The 19990-nt window shown below is 48.9% G+C and overlaps 1 protein-coding gene across 1 annotated transcript in view; it reads right to left on the minus strand.

Annotated features, from left to right (window-relative positions):
* DOCK5 (dedicator of cytokinesis 5) overlaps window positions 1-13152 on the minus strand; it is an 80533-nt gene extending 67381 nt beyond the window's left edge. The window contains exon 1 of the mRNA XM_058820236.1: window positions 12960-13152. Within this exon, the coding sequence (XP_058676219.1) occupies window positions 12960-13002 (43 nt within the window). The 5' untranslated portion in view covers window positions 13003-13152. The remainder of the gene's footprint in view (window positions 1-12959) is intronic.
* Between the last annotated feature and the right edge of the window lie 6838 nt (window positions 13153-19990).

Consider the following 19990-nt stretch of genomic DNA (forward strand, 5'->3'; position numbering starts at 1 on the left):
ATGGTGTGGAAAAATAAAACCCCTTCACTTAAATCCTGACAGAGCAGCAAGAAAGGAAGAAGGAAAAATAATACAGAGACTTTTGTATTCAAATTTGCAGCAATATCTGAAGTTAAGTCTTTTTGCTCCGAGCTAAACTTCAGCTGTGATTTTGTCCTTTGAAATTCACTTCAGAGTGTTGATCCTGCTCCTTTCATCATCCCAGATGAAAAGCAGCACTGAAATTGAGGAAATTTAATCCAAATAAGGAGGCAGAGGTGGAAAACACGAGCCTGGGTTTGTTTAATGATCATTTCTTTGAGGATGACTGGAGGCAATGTCTCACGTTTGGTTTGGTGCTTCAGTTTGGTTAAAAGGTGAAGAACGTGTTTTCCAAGGGCACCCAGCCCATGGAATCCATCAGCATTGGAAAGGGCAGCAGATAATTCCACGAGCAGTTGATTTTATGGCACAGCCAGGGCCAGAATTGAAGATAAGCAGCAATTTTCATGCTCCAGGGCAGAGGGTGATTCCTCAGAGGGGCTGGAGGAGGAACCCTGAGGGCATTGCACAACCTGGGGGCTGCTCTGCCCCAAAGTCACCCCAAAGCAGGGACTGCAGGAGTGGCACAGGAAACCTGGCAGAGCCTGGGCTCCCCAGGGCTCAGGAGGATGGCACAGGGAGCAGCTCTGGGCACAGGTCAGCCCCAGCACACAGCCCTGAGCCAGGACCACCCAGCAGCACTCACAGGACAGGCCCTCAGCACCAGGCAAAAACAACAAGTACAATAACAACAGCACAATTGTACTGCAAGCAAAAACCCCCAAACACACTTTAAAAAGCCCACCAAGCTCCTCTGTGTGCAAGAGCCCAGGGAGAAGCCTCAGTCTGCAAGAGGTCTGTGAGCAGCTCATGGAACCTGAGCTGGGGCTCAGGGAACCAGGGAAAGATGTGGCATTGTCAGGGGAATGGCTTCAAAGTGACAGAGAGGAGGGTTAGATGGGATATTGGGAAGGAATTCCTCCCTGTGAGGGTGGGATGGAATTCCCAGAGCAGCTGGGGCTGCCCCTGGATCCCTGGCAGTGCCCAAGGCCAGGCTGGAGCACCCAGGACAGGGGAAGGTGTCCCTGCCACGGCAGGGTGGGATGGGATGAGCTGGTAAATCTCTTCCAACCCAACCATTCCATGATTCCATGTTTCTGTTAATTCCTAGACCCCATTTTTCCCACAGATTAATTCCTTTCCAAGACTGCCCTAAAGGCCAAGCTGGGCTGAAATGCCTCAAAACGCAAAGAGAACGAAGCAGCAAACATCACACACAATTTCTGTGAAATCAGAAGGAAATGGAATCTTCCCCTCCATGAGGGCACTTGAAATGTGAATTATTGGCCGGAAAACAGAGCCCCTGCAAGATCCATTATCTGTGAGTTGGCTCTGAAGCCCCTGCCCCACCCAGCACAAAGACACAACAGCCCTGTCCAAATGCCACGTCCTGCTCCCCCTGCCCCCCATCTGCCAGCAGAGGCTGGGGCTGCTCCCCAGAACAAAGGATTCCATTCAGGAGCCCAGCCCCAGCTCATTCCATCCCTCAGCCCCACAGCCAAACCCCAGAGCCAGAACCAGAGTGATTTGAGCTCTGCTGCAGCACCCAGGAATGGCCTTTCTGCAGGACAGCCCTGCTTGGAGGAGCCCGGGATGGTCCCCGGTGCCAAGATCCAGCCAAATACACAGTGGCTTTATTGAAAAAACAAGGAACTACCCAAGGAATTCATTCTTCACAAGAACAAAGTCTTTTTTATGTATGGAGCAAAAACATTCTGGTAACTTCCCAGGAATTCGTGTCTGACAAACTGAGAATGGCTTAATTAAGATTTAGATGTCAGGCTACTTCTGCTTCAAAAGAAAAAAAAGTAATTCATGGTTCAACACTGGGAAATATGGACATTTAGTCACTGTTATGGGAAAATTCCCACTCCTGGATGGTGGTTGCTGCCATTCAGATCAATTCCAAAAGTTCTGATTGAGTGCTGAGCATTTGGGGTGTCAGCAACTCAGATTTCATGGGATTATGCAGCTGGAAATGCTTTCATTGACAGCCACCCTTAGACAGCAGAGTGCTGCTGCAGGCGGCCCATCCCTGCCCAGGGAATGAGAGGATCTCTAAGGTCCTTTCCAGCCCCAAACTCCTGGAATTCTGGGGATTTATGACTTCAGCACCTTGTGCACTCCCTGGTCCAGGCTGACCTCACACAATGATCACACTCCACATTTCTAAACTGGGTTATCTCAGAAACGAGCATGAAATCATCTGAGCAATGACATCAGCTGCCTCTGCAGGAGGATGGGACGCGCCCTTTGTAATCTGGATGCTGTCACTGTGGGGTTTTACATTCACCTGTTGTATTCACATTGTTATTATCCTGTTTCTAGAGTCCTGTACCTTCTAGGTGGTTTTTTCATGAGCAGCTCTTCTCAGCAGTGCCATTCCTCATGGCTTCATCAGGGCTCCTCCAAGGCTCTCAACCCACCCCCTTTTATCCCAGTTATCCTCATTAGCCACAGCTGCCACCCAATTAAGGACATCACAGCTGTAGCACATTTAGAACAACTAGGATCAGGGCAAGGCCACTTACACAATACATATATTTTACAAGGACTCCTACTACATTCACCCTCTCCTTGGGAACCAGGAGAAAAGCAGGAGGAGCCACTGCCCTCCAGAGGCTTCCAACACCTCCAGCCTCAGACTGCTCCAGGAGCCAGACCCGAGTGAGGGTGTGCCCTGCCCACCTGCCCAGGACAAGGACTTGATACACCCTTGATCAAAGCCTGAAAGATTCCCTGATTTCCTGTGAATAATGGATCACCTTGGAGTGAGACAGGCAAACGATCAGAGGTTTCACAGACTCTGTCCTGCCCAAAGAGCCCAAATGGAAGTGATTCCCAGATGTGGGAGCAGGGAAGGCTTTCAGCCGTGCCCTCACCATCTCTGGGCTAATCCTGTCTCACTCGCCATCCGGGGCTGGATCAGATCCTGGCCTCAATGGTTTAATCTCCTAAAGCCTGGATTGCTTTAGGAAAAACAACCTCACAGCCCAGCCCATGGGAATGGGGAGGCTTTCCTAAGGTTACACAAGGCTCCCATGGGATGATCCCATGGCCTCTTATGGCTTTAAACACCCCAAACCCACAGGCAGCTCCACAACAGTGCTCTGGAGCAGGGACAAATGAGTCCCTGGATTTTAATTAGAGCTTCTCAGATCCAAATCAGGCAAACTGACATCACTCAGAACTGCTGAAGCACGAGATATCCTGATTGTAAGGAAAAAAAGAGATAATATCTGTATTTTCATGCCTGCAGAATCCCCATCCGTCACCTTCCCCTCAAATATTTGTCACAAAGTGTTTACACCACGGTATCTGGGTAAAAATAAGGAATGTTCAGTTCTCAGAGTGCATCTGAACTGCACACAGGACACAGATACACCCTAAACACCCAGATTTGGGCCCAGCACAATTTCACCCCAGCACAAACTGTTTTGTCTCAGAGTGCTCAGGGCAGAAGGAGCCAAACTTCAGCTGCTCCTGTGCTCTGACCCTCACAGACACTCTGCTTTATTTTCACCCAGTGAAAGCCCACACACAAACCTTTTGCTGTGTCATTTTCTTCACTGGCCTCTCCATTTCCTTTATTATTTTCACTCTGAAGGGCCCTTGGGGGTTTTAAGCTCAGATAAGGAATTAATCTACATGAGCTGTCTCAGCTTCTGTCTGGACTGAGTGCTGTGAGCCAGAGGAGAAATAAATCAGTGCTGCCAGTGGAAGAGCCAGGCTGCTCCTGAATTTACAGCACCCAACCAGATCTAGGCCGTGATTTCAGAAAAAAGAAACCAACCAAAACAGCCAGACCTGCAATTCCAGTCCCCTTGGAACACCAGGAAATGTTCCCTTTGCAGAGACCCAGCTGGAAAAACAGCCTGGCCTCTCTTCACACCTCTGTACATTTTATCAGCTTTGAGGCATCTCTTTATGGTGCTCTTCAGGGTTTGGCCAGGAAAGGTTGGGCCAGGTGATCCTTGAGGTCTCCTCCAACCTGATCTCCCCTGACGCTGTGATTGCCCAGGCTGTGGTTTGGGAATGCCCCAGCTTTGCTCCAGTGCATCCCAGTGAGAGCAGCACAGGAAAAGGGCAGATAAATAATGAAGCTTAGCCTGAGCATCAAACAGCTTGTAAGGCTGCAGTGCCCCAGGCCTGGTGATCCCTGCCAGGGTTAAAGGTACTGATGTTATTGTCCTCCCAGCCCTGCAGCTTTGTTCTGCCTCTTTGGGATCCCAGCACCAACACCCAGACTGAAGGATCAGTATTCTCCCAAAAATACATTAAAACATTTAAAATAATCACCCTGACCCATGAAATTGTTGTAACATGACCACAGCACAAAGGGTTTAGCCACTGGTTTACGAGGGGCAGAGCCTGGTTTGTGCTCAGCCCAGCCTGCTGGCCTCACTGCAACTCAACACACCTCAATTTTATATTATGGTTTTCCTTTGTTCCTTTGGACAAAGAGACCTGGGAGAACACAAAGCCATTCTTGGGGCTGTGCCCTCCACAAAAAGGAGTTTATACCCCACAGTACTGTGGCACTAATTCTGATTTAATAACTGCACAGCCCTAGCAGGGCTCTGAAACCCAACTCCACAAAAGCAACCTCTGATTTAATTCTGATTTTTACAGCCTGTGAAGATGCAGTGTTTGTTTACAACACCCACACAACTGCAACTGGATTTCACCAAGTCTGGCTGTAATTACCTTTCCTCCTGCAAGCTAAAAGTGCAATTTGTGCTTTGGTACTTTAACTACAACACAGTAACTTTCCCAATAATAGTTTCAGGCAGATTTGTAAAAGCAAGACCCCAGCACTCCATAAATTGGACTGATCAGCTCGTTTCCAACTTGAAAGCGTGTGGCACTTTCAAAAGAATTAATTGAATTTGCCACTGGCCTGAAATGACTGTCCCAGTTCTCACTGGGCAAAACATAAAAGCAGGAGGAAGAAAACTTGGAAATGCCCTGCTCAGAGCTGTGACTGCTCCCAGGCTGAGCTCTGCTGTTTGCAGGGGCAGAGATGAGGGGGTTAAGGAGCTATAAAACATCTGGGCACAGGGTCCAGCTGTGCCTGGGGGCTGAACTGCACCACAAAGGAACCCTGAGCTCAAACTTCAGCACAACCAACAGCAAATCCAGGGTAAAACTGCAAACAAAACCCACCTCAGTAACAGCTGGGAATTTGTAACAGGGGCTCCAACACCCTCCCTGCCCAGCCACGGCTCAGGAGGAGACAGAGCAGCTCTCCCATAGTCTGGGGAAAGAACTCACAGCATGGCTCAGCCCATTGGGAGAAATTTGGGATTCAGTGCTGAGGGAGTTTTTAGCTCCACTGGCAAACCCCTGCATGGAAACCCCAGAGCTCTCTGGAGCTGGCAGGGGTAACAAGGAGAATTTCTGACATGCACAACAATGGGATTGCCATTCTGCTCACCTAAGGTGGACTTTGGGGCACATTGACCTTCCCTTAATGGCCTGGGGCTCACTGATCCCATTCTGCAGAACAGAGCCCATCAGGGAACTGGCACTGCACAGACAGACTGGTTCACAGCTCCTCATTTCCACAGAAATGTGAATTCCAAGGTGTTTTTCTCTTGCCAGCTATCCCAGGTAACAAGAAATAGGGGAACAGGGTTAAAATGAGGAGCAGGAAATCTTGGCAAGGAATGGGGGTTGGCTCTTAAAGTAGAAGCAAAAAGCCAAACAAGAATATTGATCCCTTTGCTGCCAGGAAGAATGAAGAACAAACTGCTCCAAAATTTGCACTAAGTTTTAATTAAACTGCCTGAGATGCCAGGAGATGAATTAAGCACTGAAGCCTTCCCTACTTTATTCCTTTACATCAAACTCTGTCTCTCAGCAGCTTGAAGCCTCCATGGCATTGTCAGAGCAGGAGAATGGAACTGCGGGAACAATCAGGTGAAATAAGCTAAAAAAGAAAAAAAAAAAAAAAACAAAACCAAAACAAAACAAGGCATTTTTCCACAACTAACTGGCCACTACTTGCCCCTGACATTCTGAGCCACTCTCAGAACTTTGGAGCCGAAGCCATAAATGGCTTTATTGCCATGGAGGATCAAAGTTCCAGTCCTCCCAAGAGCAGGAATTGTTATCTCCACTGCACCTTAATGAACTTTTGGCTCAGACTCAGCACTTCCAGGACCAGGGGCACTTGGATTGCACCAACACCTCCCAAAAATTCATTGTCAGTGGGCACAGAGTGCTCCCACAGCACTGCTGGGTTTGGCTGTGTGCTGTGACAATGTGCCACAGAATGAATCCTGTAAATGGAGCTTTCCCCTCTAGTCCAGGGAGACCTCCCTGGGAAGAACAGCCTGTACTGCACCAAAAAGACATTTTTTTATCATTTTAGCAACTGCTCCAACTGAAACTCTGCAACATCATCACTTTATGAAGGCAACCACAGACTGGCAGCCCAAAAAGCTGTTTAGAAACTTGTATTTATGGGCTGGCTTTATGAGCACAGCTTTGCTGGCAAATGCACCCAAGTCCATGGCAGGATTTCAGGCATCAGCAGTTAAATGCACTGGACCTGAAACATCCCCTCAGCTCCAGCAGCAAGGGGGTAAATGTGTTTATGGTTGTGGGCTGACGTGGTTCTAAGCTTGGTCATGGCTGTGACTTTAATGTCCTGGCAGAAATAGGAGGTTTTTTCTTTAAAAGCAGTAGTTGAGAGAAATATCCTACCAGTCAAGTAAAGTGCAAGTTGAAGAGCAAAAAATATAGATTTCCAATTCAAGTTTGCAGGTAGAAGGGGTGTGCATATTTCAAAGCTGAATGATAAGCATTATACACATGATGATAAAGAATATTATACATTATGCACTGTCACTGTCTCTTGACCAATCTATTTACGCTTTTCTCAGTTCATGAGTGTTTATTTTGCTTTTCCATAACTCCCACTTGCAGTTGCGCTGGCAAAGACAGTCCCTATGCCAGAGGAAGAAGCACCAGAACAATCCAGAACTGGTGTGAAATTCAGCACTGGTCCCACACGCAGCTCTGGGGGAAGTTGGTTCCTGTGATCCCTTGGCCTCTCAGAACAATTAACCCCCGTCTAATCAGCAGGACAGAGCTCAGGCCAAGCTCCAGAAGCACCCAGCAGCTGTGGGTGCCTCTTTAGAGCCTCCAAAAAGGGATTTAATTGTTAAAAAGATGAACTGTGGGACAGTTCCCAAACACCAAGGTGGTGTCAGTCACAAACTCAACACAAGTCACAAAACACTTGGGGAAATATTTCTTTTCAAAGTAAGAGTAAGATAAGGAACATTGACAAGTCTTGTTCATGGCAATGAGATGCCTTTGAAGTCCACAGGATTAATTTCACAGGGAATGACTTCAGCAATAGAGTGGAAATCACCAAAAATAAGAGAAGACAGACCCTGGCTAATATAGATCAAAAAAAAATAAAATAGGAGTATGGAAGCAAGAAGCAGCTCAGCCAAATTTCACATCAAATCAACTGCAGACACAGCAATAAAAGTTGGAAACTAGGTCAGAAATGAAGTGTCATCTGCTGGGAAGATTCAATTCTTTGCTGTTAACAATGCCAAGGGTTTGCTTTTCCCCTTTGGGAATTTTGCTGGCATTGCCATCAGCCAAATTTTAGCCATAAATGATAATAAAGCAGGAGAAATGAGCAAAGCGTTTGCATGCATAGGAAGGAAGGTGTGCAGCTGGAATGGGGGATTGGCTTTTCCAGCCTCTGGAGCCCCTGCAAGGAACCAGAGGCACAAGAGGGGATGTGAGCTCCAAGTCAGAACAGGAATGGTGAGGGAAAGCAAGGAGCAAGTTGAGACAAATATGGATTTTGCCCTAATTTGACACGATGCAAACTCCCAGCACTGAGCAGGGCTTTGATCCCAGACTGAGGAGAGAGCTCTGCAGGTGCCTGCAATGGACAGGGAGCCAGGAGCTGATGGCCCAGCGCCCCAGGTGATGCCTCAAGTTTCAGCATTTCTATTTTCCAGATCCTGCCCTGCCTTAGTGCATCACTCTGAACTCCACAGAGAGTGCTGGTTACTGGCTTCACATTCTGGGCACACAGAACAACCCCTCCAGGCCTGACATCCAGGAACACTCAGCTGCCTCAGGCCCCAAAAATCATCAACAAAGTGAACTGGGGGTAAATGGCTTCATTAGCTGGAGCTGTAAGTGGACAATTAACCCCTGAAATGTAAATGAACCAAACTCATATTTGCCTGAAAAACTCATGACCAATGTGCACCTTGGAGGCTGCTGACTGCCCAAGGTGTAGCTACCTTTAAGGCCTTTAATATTATTTATTATTATTAAATATCTATTAATTTGTTATTAATTATCTTTAATTATTATATCATTAATATTTATTAATTTGCTGTTATTTATATTTATTTATTATCTTATTAATAAATATTTATTAATGTATTAATAACTATTTATAATCCTATTTATAAATAAATATGTATTATATCATTAATGAATATTTATTATTATATCATTAATAAATATTTATTAATTAATCGATAATTTTAATTATTATATCATTAACAAATATTAATATTAAATAAATATTTATTAATTTGCTATTATTCATCCTTAATTTATATTATTATCAATAATAATAATAATAATAATAATAATAATAATAATAATAATAATAATAGTTTTTATTACTAATAAATGCCCACTTTATTCTCTAACTCTGTCTAGCCCCTGTTCTAGGCAGCCACTCCAAGGCCTCACAGGAGTCACCACAAATCAAAGCACGGTGAGCAGAGCTGGTCCTGCAGCTCCCTCCCTGCTCCCTCGGTCCCCCAGGGCTGCCAGGCCCTGCTTGGGGTTTGGGAGCTGCTGCCACTCCTGAGCCATGACTGGAACCAGCCACCAATGGGATGTGACAAAGGAAAGACTTCAATGCTTATCCTCAAATAAAGCAGCCTAATCTGTGCTCCTGCCAGCCAGGACAGGTGCCAGGGCTGGGAGAGGGCACCCAAACCTGGCAGGGCAATGCCAGGATAATCTCCCAGCTCCCTCCCCAGTCCCACCACACACACTCTGTGGAACAGCCACACTGCCCCAGAAATGAGGGTCAAGGAACCATGGAGTGTCCTGGGCTGGAAGGGACCCACTGGGATCACTGATCCAACCCAGGCCCTGCACAGACACCCCAGAATCCCACCCTGGGCACCCCTGGCTGTCCAAACCCTGCTGGAGCTGTGGCAGCCTCGGGGCCGTGCCCATTCCCTGGGGAGCCTGGGCACTGCCAGCACCTCTGGGGGAAGAGCCTTTCCCAAAATCCAACCCAAAACCCCCTGGCACAGCTCCAGCTGTTCCCTCAGGACAATGGAATCCCCCCAGCCCTCCCAGTGCATCCAGGTGCAAGCCACCACCTTCCCCAAAATGCAAATTACTCTGCTTTTCACATCTCAGAGCTCTTCCAAGCAAACCTGAGTTAATAATTCCTGATTCTGGAAGCTCAGATTTGTGTATTCACTGAACAATTGGTGCATTTGCAGCTCAGGCTGCACAAGGATGAATAAACACTTCACATCCTGTTGGTTCATAGTCAGAGGGGCCACAAGAACCTGGTGTGCCTGATCCATCATCACTGCAGCCACTGGAAAGCACCTGGCCCAAGGGCAGCACTGCCACCCTGCCCTGCTCTGGGTGAAAGAAAGGGTCAGGAAAAGGGACCCGGCTGCTTGTTTATAATGGATTTATTACAGACTAATTTAGGATTCCACAGACTCCAGGTTCTCTCCCTCCATTAAGGCTCCGGGCCACAAAGTGAGGCACAGCTGATGAGCAATGACAGAATTGCTTTTACAACCCAGGTGTTGGAGGTAAAGTGCAAATCCAGGTTACTGCCAGCAGAAAAAGAAAGTAATTACATTATTGGTTCCTTATGCTCTAAGTTAATAACTTTAAATCAAATAGATAAGAAAAGTTAAAAGTCTTAGGCATTCACTAAGGTGTTCTTTCCCTCAGAGCAGAGTTCTTTGACTGGAAGGAGGCTTTGTGAAAGGATTTCTGCAAATGACAACTCCTTTTGGAGAGAAGCACATGACCAGAATAGGTTATTGTGTTCAGCGTGGCCCAAGAACTGATCAGCTTCCCGTGAAAATGCTCCCTCAGTCTGCCACCAGAGGTGAACCTGTGGCAAGGAGGCTCTGTCAGAGCCAGGCAGGAGATGCTGCCTGTGAGCTGCTCCGTGGTGTTTCTGTCCCTCCCCAAAGCCCATCTGTCACTTGCTTGGGAATTCACGGCCGGGGAGGAGCTGCAAGCTGCTTGTCTCTCACTTTTGCTTCCCTAAAAACTGCAATTCCCAGTTTTGCTCTCCCTGCTGCTGCCACTCCAAACTCAGCCCTCTGCCATCTGTGGGGAAGGGAGCCCTCCCCAGCCTCAACCAGCTCAGGGCAGAATAAACCCAGCAAATCCACTGCAACTCACAATGAATGGGTCTGTAAAACAGAACCCAGGACAGAAACCCTTCTGAAGGGCAGAAATCAGACAAGTGACACTGAATCACACAGCTGACTTCCTGGAATTCCCCACTACACTGCCATGATTCCAGGGTCACGTTTTGAATAAATCCAAGTAGTTCTACAGAAGTTTCCAAAGCAAAGACCACCAATCTGGGTGTTCTTTTGCAGAATCCCAGACTGTTTAGGGGTGGAAGGGAACTCAGGAGTTCATCCAGCCCAAGCCCCTGCCCAGGCAGGGCCAGCTGGAGCAGAGGATACAGGAATCATCCAGGTGGGTTTGGGATGTCTCCAGAGAGGGACATTCCAGGCCCTCCCTGGAGCTGTTCCACGGAACATGGAAAAAGTTCTTCCTCGTGGTGAGGTGGAGGAAATTGTGATTTATTTTATGGCCATGGCTGGGAAGGCTCTGGCACCACCCCGGCACCCTTTGGAGGTGTTTATATGAATTGTGGTGGGATCCCCCCTCAGTCTCTTCTTTTCCTTCTGAACAAAAGCTGTGTTGTTACACTTCATGTGTAACATGTGGGATGTGTCACCAGCCCACACAACCCAGAGCATTCCCCTCCTTGCAGCCACTCCAGCACTGGTACAGTCCCAGCCCAGAAGCCCAAATCTCCCTCTCAAACGCCATCAACCCTCCCAGGTAACCCCAAAGCAGTGAGAGCTGGGCACAGGACACACAGATAAGAAACTCATCAAGCCTGCAAACACCAAAATGACAAAATTACAATGCAGTGAGTCAAAGCCAGGCAGTGCCTCAATAATTCTGGCACTGCCTGTGGATCAACCTTATCAGTCCTGGCTGCAAATGAAACCCCAGAGCTGCAGCAGGACAGCCCCCATGTCACCTGGGCAAAGAAAACACCTTTTTCACCCAGCTGATCACCCAGGACTCACAGGGTACGTCCAGCACACACGTTTTGGGTGGAAACATGCAGGAAGAGGCATTTTTTCCCTCCACCCTGCTTACTCTCAGGCCAGTGCCCTTTGTGGGAGAGGAGCTGTCACAAGGAGCAGCTGGCTGAGGCTAGCACGGAAAACTCACCCCGGAAGGTAATAAATAAAAGGGAAGTCAGAGGCGTGCCTCTGATTCATCTGCTGCCCAAGGCCATTCCAGCTGGGGAACAGCTCAAAGGTGTGCTCAGAAAACACCAGCAGAGCCCATCACCCCACAGGATATGGGTTATCTGATCATCCACCAAAGTTTGGAAGTTACAGATGCCCACAGCAATCTCATGTGCACACTGCCACGGATAAACAGCAAGAAACAAAGTTCAGGGTGTCAGCACTCCACACCCTGCCAGTTACCTGGAGAAACCAGATAAGGCTGTAAAATGTCTCTGCAGCTCCTGCACAGCCACTCTCAAGTGGAGGGGTCACCCAGCTCAATTTGCTGTGAAAATCGTGCAGGGTGAGGTTTTTCACCTTCAAACTCGCAGGCTGAACACCCTCAGGGGAGCCAGGGTGATGAACACTTTGCAAGCACGAAATTAGTAATTTTTCTCACATTGAGAAGTCCAGTGCTGAGCACCAGTGGCACAGAAGATCACTGTTAGTAACATAAATTATCAAAAGCTCGCTTCGTCATAAGTGGCTTCCTGCCAAATGCTCCCTGCCCAGTTCTCACCACCAACCTCAAAACTGTGGGTTTAAAACTCTCAAGCAAAGCGGAATTTTATCAGCAACACCACAGAGTTCTGTTCCTGTTAGACACAAGTGAGCCAGCGCTCAGAAAAATCCTTTTAAACAGGGCACAGAGCCGGAGGTACAAGGTGTCAGTCTGGGAATCATGGATCACAGAATCATGGAATAGTTTGGGTCAGAAGGTCCTTAAAGCTCCTCCAGTTTCACTTCTGCCGTGGGCAGGGACACCTTCCACTATCTCAGGTTGCCCAAGCCCGTCCAGCCTGGCCTGAGACATTTCCACTCAAGCTCTCCCCATCCCTCACCCTAAATCAAGATTTCCAGCCGCTGGCAAAGACATCACCCACAGCCCTCAATCTGCCCATGACACCCTCTATCCTTTCCCAAGCACATCTCCTTCCAGGCACACCAGCAGGCAAATTTTTTCTGCTGTGCTAGAGCTTTTTTTAGTGTAAAACATGCTGGAGAGGCAAAATGATAAAAGTCAGCCCTGAACTTTGAGGGATTCCTGGAAGCCAGCGCTGGACACACACCCCGAGGGATTCGGGGAGCGAGCACTGCCGGACCGGGACCGGAGCCCGAGAGGGACGGGAGAGAAAGGAAAGGAAGGAGAGAAGGAAAAGGAGGGAAAGGGACGGGATGGAAGAGAAGGGATGGGACGAAGTGGGAGAGAAGGTACGGAACAGAGGGAATGGGATGGGAAGGGGCGCACAGGTCCGGGGCATCCCGGCGGGCATCACTCACCGACCCCGTACTTCTCGCGTTTGGTGGGGATCCAGCGGGCCATGCCGGCGGCTCCGGGGGGTTCGGGGGTCCCGGGGTTCCCTCAGCGCCGCGCCTCGGCCGCCGCAGCCCCGCGCTGGAGCCGCGGGCCGGGCGCCCCGGGCATCTGAGCCATGCCCCGCTCCTGGCCCGCTCCCGGCCCCGCTCCTGCCGCCCACAGCCGGTCCCAAACACGCTCCACGAACTCCCCGCACACGCCCAAGTTCGCAGCCTCCCCGGCGCGCCGAGAGAGGAGAGGGCGGGCAGAGCGCGGCGGGACGAGGAGGAGGAGGAGGAGGAAGAGAAAGAGGAGGAGGAAGAAGAGAAGGAGGCGGCTCTCCCCGCCCCCGGCATCACCTGCCCCGCACGGCCCCGCCCCGGCACCGGGACTTGGCCGGAGCGCTCGGGACTGGGCCGGGACTGGGTTCGGTATCGCTGCCTCAGGGGGTGGGTGTGAGCGAGCAGAAATGGCCCCGCTGGCGCTGGGAATGAGGGGATTCAGCCAGAGCCTGGGGGTCAGCGAGAAGTTGGACATGTGGGAAAGGCTAGGGATCAGGGAGAGGCTGGACATGAGGGAAAGGTTGGGGATCAGGGAGAGCCTGGGGATCAGGGAGAGGTTGGGGATCAGGGAGAGGTTGGGGATCAGGGAGGGGTTGGGGATCAGGGAAAGGTTGGATTTTGGGAAAGGCTCTTCCCCCAGAGGGTGCTGGCACTGCCCAGGCTCCCCAGGGAATGGGCACAGCCCCGAGGCTGCCAGAGCTCCAGGAGAGTTTGGACACCGCTGCCAGGAGTGCCCAGGATGGGATTTTGGGGGGTCTGTGCAGGACCAGGAGCTGGATCAGTGATCCCACATGTCCTTTCCAGCTCAGGATATTCTGGGGTTCTACAGAATCACAGCATGGTTTGGGTGGGAAGGGACCTTCGTGCCCATCTCATCCCAACCCCTTCCACCAGCCCAGGCTGCTCCAAGGCTGCTGTGCTTTCAGAGTAACTCATTAATAGCTAAGAAAACAACGAGGTTACTGGAAAAGCACTCCAGGCATCTGGGAAATGTCACAGGGCCACACTTGACAGGAGACTCGATGTTCTAGAGATTGACTCGGCGCTCGGTGACGCCAAGCCCCACTCCAGGGCCAGGAGCTGCCACTCCAGCAAGGGCTTGGAGGTGAAGCACCTCCAGTGGGGACACGGGGAGCAGCTGGGTCCTGCAAGGCCAGAGCAGGGCTGGCTGCATCCTGCAGGTGTGTGGGCTGGGCTGGCAAAGTCTTGGTACAGGGATGCTTAGTAACACATAGAGAGGTGTTAAATCACATTGTTCACCCAGCCTTAGGGCCAAACTGAGGAGATCCAGGTTCTTCCCATCTCTGCGGGGCTGTAGTAACTGGATGTGGTGTGTATTAGTGCCTGTGGAGCCCATGGATTCATGGAATGGTGGGGCTGGAGGGAACTTTAATCTTATCTCCTTCCAGCCCCCTGCCATGGACAGGACACCTCTGCCTCATGAAAGAGAGCAATGATTATTCAGAGTATTTTAACACCTGACCGCTCTTTAATTGCATTAAAGCACAAAGATCTGGAGAGATCATCACATTTTTGATCATTTTACACTGCAAGTGAGAGGCAGCAGGGTAGAGTTATTGCTCAGCTCTCGGGATGCCCTGGGCAGATCACTTTGGGTCTCTGATCCCAGCCTGGTGTGTTCAGGAAGAGTTTTCCATACTCTCTCCTCTCTCACCTGTGTTTCCAGTAAGTTCAGTTTTCCTTTCTCTTCACTGGCGCCTGGAAGGGGCAGAGCAGCATAAATAAGAATTAATGATCAGCAATTTGCTCTAACAAATGAACCCAAACAAAAGCCAAAAGCTGCACTCAGAACACTCAATATCACACTTAGGCACAGTCCCAGTGCACAGAGCCCTGCTTTTTGTAGCAGTGGTGCTGATGTGGCACCCCCAGGACAGAGCTGGGTTTGTCACACACACACAGTGTTACTCACCCAGGATGTGCAGTCCTGTCACACCCAGGGTGCAGCAGGCAGCCAAATGGGGGAAATGAATTTACAGAAAACTGTGGAAACCCAGGGCACCACAGGGAATATTTCTGTGGCTGCTCTGGGGCACCCTGACCCCCAGAGGAGCTCTGACTTTGCCCCTCACTCATGGAGAAAGTTTCCTGGACTTCAAGATGGACTGGAATACACAAAAGTGTGAAATAGATTATAGACAGCAGTGTAGGTGAATCACTGGGTGAGAAATTGAGGTTTTGGGGTTTTTAGTGTGTTGTGGATGGAAGCACAGGGTTTTGTCCTGGGTTTCTTCTTCATTCTTCTTCTTCCTTCTTCTCCATGGCTTTGGGTGGCATTTTGTAACTGGGCAGAAAAATCTGCATTGCAGCTCTTTGGGATCAGTTATTGGGTTAAAAGGGAAATAATCTAGGTGTCCTTCCTTAATTGAATAGTTCAGTCTTAACAGACCTTGTACCAAGAGATTGTTGGCCATTTTTGTGGTGCTTTCCCAGTGTACTGAGCCTGGTGTGGACAGCGTGCAAACCTTTAGATAAGATAATAATAAACAAGAACATGAAGACCAAAACAATCCAGTGCATCTCTTTCCTGACACAAAACAGCTCCAGGAGGGTCTCTCCCAACAGGGGAGCCCCTGGGAGGACCGAGCCTGAGGCTCAGAGGTCAAAAAACCGACAGAAAATTCATAACCCTGTTTATAGAAAATTCATAACCCTGACCCAAACCCTGCCCTGAAATGATGTTTGGGTCTTGTCCAAGGGCTGCTGCTGGGGAGATGCTCCAGGGGCTCAAGGTGCTCCTGAGAACTGCAGCAGCACCTGAGGCCTCAGCTCAGTGTGGAGGGAGGCACAGATGGAAAAGGAGACGAGATTTGCAAGCTGGAGCAACTCAACTGATTTGTTATTTATAAAACACCAACTCAGCACAGCCAGCCTCGCTCAGATGTTGTTCTGGCACATAAACCCCTTGTTCTCATGCAGAAAGAGCTGCAGTTCCTCTGGTTGAGGATTGAGTGGGGTTTCCCTGGAGCTGGGGGCTCACAGGGAGGCCCTCCTGGTGGGTGGGGTGTCCCAGTTGTGGGAACAGAAAATATTCATGGCTTTGGCAAATCCTGAAAGATTCAGCCAGGCTTTATAGATGGGAACTTCATATTGCAAAGGGCTGTGAGGCCTTCATGTGAAGAGCACTGTCACTGGGATGTCAAGACAATTAATTGTGATTTTCTAGGTGTGATTTTGGACCACCTGGATTTCAAACTATTCCCTGCTAGGATTGGGATGTGGCTTTTCTGTGGCCTTTTTGGGCAGTGTATGGCAACAAGAGAAGCAGAGGAGAATGGGGTTTTGGGTCACTCTGCATTCCCTTCCATCCTAGGAATGCTCCATCCATCACCCTCCAGGGCTGATGGTTAAATCTTGTAAAGTTTCAGTGCTTTGAATGGAATATTCCTTGCTGAAGTTCAAGGTGTCCTCTGTGTGCTAACACCCAAAATCAGTTAAAATGTTTTTTCTCAGCAGAGCAAAACGAGCTGTTTCTTTCCTTAGAAAGGCAGTTTTATTTATTTCTTTATTTCTTTTATTTTACTTGGCCTGGGCACTGATTTCTGCAGCACAAGCCCCCAAAAAAGAGGAGAAACAGCTCCATGAGAGGTGTCCTGTAGGGAACAGGAGGGGGACTGAGGAACCTGCTGAGATCTGGGCCAGATCATTGAAGAAGAAAAGTTTTCATGGAGACACCAACTCTTTTTCAAGGCCTGCTGAATTCTGGCTGCCAATTTTCTGCTCAGGAGTGGAACTGCCAGCCCAGGCCCTGATTTTACTGTAAGATTCCTGATTTTGAGATAAGCTGCCTGAGCTGTGCCAGTGTTTTCCCAGCCCAGGTGAAACAAATTCTTGGCAGCAAATGAAAACCAGAGCAAAGCATGAAAGGCAGGCAAGTAGCAACTGGAGCGCTGGTTTTACCCAAATGGGGAACTTGGGGAATGCTCCATCAAATATCAGGATTTGCAAATGTCAGGGAGCGAGCTCAGCTCTCACTGAAAGCTGGAGGAGTTCAGAAAGTCTTTTATTTCATTTTTTATCACCAAATCCATGTTTTCCTGCTCATTTTCTCTGTTGCTTCACAGGGCCATTGGTGGGCAGCCTGTTCTACTCTGCCCCCAGCAGGAGCAGGATCAATAATTAAATTCTAATTGAGGCTGCAGCAGAAATGAGCTCCCAGCCCCATCAAACCCCCGATTCTGAGGGACAGATCAGAGCTGGGAGAATTTGGGCGTCTGAGGTTCACCCACATTTTTAGTGCTCTACAAAAGTCATGTTACTCCTGGGCCCTTTACAGCTGAAAGAGCAGCACATTTGCAAACGACCAGGCTGCAAAAGCAGAACCTTCCTCTACATTTCTAAACGTCTCTAACGTCTCTAAGTTTTATTATATGAAGTTAAAGTCATTAAATGAAGCCTGTTCTTACAGAGACTTTCCTGAAATCCTCTCCTTTTTTTTTGTGGCACAACTGAAGTTTAAGAAATGGAATTCTGGTGCCCTCCTGTGTCCAAATCAAAACTACAGCAGTTAAAGTGTTACTACAGCTAAAAGGATGGGAAAAGAAAGAAAAAAATGTTGGGCTTTTTTCTGGGATAATGCTTAAAAACTCTCCTAGATCAGTCTGTATCTTCTCTGTGCATGTACAAACAGCAAAGAGGGCCCTTGAATAAACCAGGTTATATTTTAGCAAGAGAAAGGACATGGAAACTGGAGGAAAAAAATAAAGTAATGAAGCCAAGAAAAAGCCTCATACAACAAAAGCCATCTGTTCATTAATGTAATAAGTCAGTCTGTCTGGAAGATCAATGATCAGGTCTGGTAAGAATTGAACTCTTGATTTTCAGTCCCCAGCAGAAAGCATGCAGAAAAAGCAGCAGAGTGGGGTGGATAATTAAATATGCAAAAAACCCACAAAAAGGAGGAAATCAGTGGGTTTATCCATCTGCCTGAACATATTTTAGCATGGAACAATGTTTAAGATATTGTCTGACAATCCCATTGCCCAGACACCTTCTGTCTGAATATTCCACTGCACATTTTGGTACCCAGTTGTCTGATAATGTTGATTTTGTCCCTTGGTTTGCATTTTGCCCTCTTGGCAGTTCATTTTGTATTCTGTTCAGGTGTCAGGTGTATTTCTAAACATTTTTTCAGCAAAACCACTCTTCACCTGCCACCAACTCCTGTGGCTGCAGCCATGCTCTGAGAAGGGGCAGAGTTCATTAATTAAACTGAATTTACAAGCACCAGAACCCAGCTCTGATGGAGCCAAGGTGTGACAAACTTGTTCCCATCTGCAGCTGGACAGGGGAGAGAAAAATTGTTGTTTTGTCCAGTAAAGAAATTATTTCTTTCCATCCCTGCAGGAAGGTGAAACACCCTGAACTGGGTTTGCAGGAGACAGGAACCTTGCAGCAGTGCTGTGGGTTACACTGTCCTCTGCCTGTTCCTCAGCTGGAAATAGGATTTGTGCTCCTGAAAAATTGTTGCTTTTGTATAAAACCAGCAAACATTGCAGGATTTGGACAGGAGATTTCCTGGGGACAGATCTGTAAAGGCGTTTAGGTGCTTCATGATGCTGAAAGGTGCCTGTAGGAGTCCAAAAGTGCCTCTGACTCCTTTCAGTCCAGGAGCAGTGAATTCCCCAGGAGTCACTCAGGTTTGGGTTTGTTAGTGTCAGAGTCAGTAATGACCTGGCTTTGCACTCCCAGCTCAAAGCCAGGAGCTGCAGAGACCCTGGAACAGAACCACTCAGGTTGGGAGAGGCCTCCAAGGTTGGGAGAGGCCTCCAAGGTTGGGAAAGGCCTCCAAGGCTGGGAAAAACCTCCAAGGTTGGGAAAGGCCTCCAAGGTTGGGAGAGGCCTCCAAGGTTGGGAAAGGCCTCCAAGGTTGGGAAAAACCTCCAAGGCTGGGAAAAAGCCTCCAAGGTTGGGAAAAACCTCCAAGGTTGGGAAAAACCTCCAAGGCTGGGAAAAACCTCCAAGGTTGGGAAAGACCTCCAAGGTTGGGAAAGACCTCCAAGGTTGGGAAAGACCTCCAAGGTTGGGAGAGGCCTCCAAGGTTGGGAGAGACCTCCAAGGTTGGGAGAGACCTCCAAGGTTGGGAAAAAGCTCCAAGGTTGGGAGAGGCCTCCAAGGTTGGGAAAGACCTCCAAGGTTGGGAAAAAGCTCCAAGGTTGGGAGAGGCTTCCAAGGTTGGGAGAGGCCTCCAAGGTTGGGAAAGACCTCCAAGGTTGGGAAAAACCTCCAAGGTTGGGGAAAACCTCCAAGGTTGGGAAAAACCTCCAAGGTTGGGAAAGACCTCCAAGGTTGGGAGAGGCTCCAAGGTTGGGAAAGACCTCCAAGGTTGGGAAAAACCTCCAAGTTGGGAAAAAAACCCAACCAAACCCAACCCCAGGCAGTGCCAGCGTGCCTAGCACAGCACATCTCCAAATCTCCAGCTCCCATCCTGCCTTTGGACAGTCCCAGGGGTGGAGATTCCCCCACAGCTCACTCAGCTGGGTCAGCAATGTCCAAAACCTCCCAGTTCCTGTGACTTTGGGACCTGCATCCCAACAAGAGACAGGCACAGACTCCTTGGAGAGGTCCAGAGGGTTTTAATTCCCTTTAACAGCAGGACCTGGCATGGAATTCTGCCCCAGTGCCATGGAATTCCCTGGATCCCCATCAGCCCTGCGTTCCCTCAGCCCTAGTGGGGCACAGTGATATATGGTCTCCTCCAGCCAGGTCTCACAAGCTCTTGGAGCTCTATTTCACACCCAGGATAGCTCAGCTGCCTCAGAAGGCATAAAATCAGCAGGATGGCTTCTGTGGCAGTGTTGGAAACAAAAAGGTTTTAATGAAAGGCAAAATAACAAAACTCTTTACAGGGAAAAACCGAGCCAGGTGCAAGAGGTCCTTGTCTCTGGTAAAACACCTCACAAAAGTTTGTTTGTTCTCTTCTTTTTCTAGTG

Source organism: Ammospiza caudacuta, chromosome 26 (assembly GCF_027887145.1).
Source record: "Ammospiza caudacuta isolate bAmmCau1 chromosome 26, bAmmCau1.pri, whole genome shotgun sequence".
Taxonomy (NCBI): Eukaryota; Metazoa; Chordata; class Aves; order Passeriformes; family Passerellidae; genus Ammospiza; species Ammospiza caudacuta.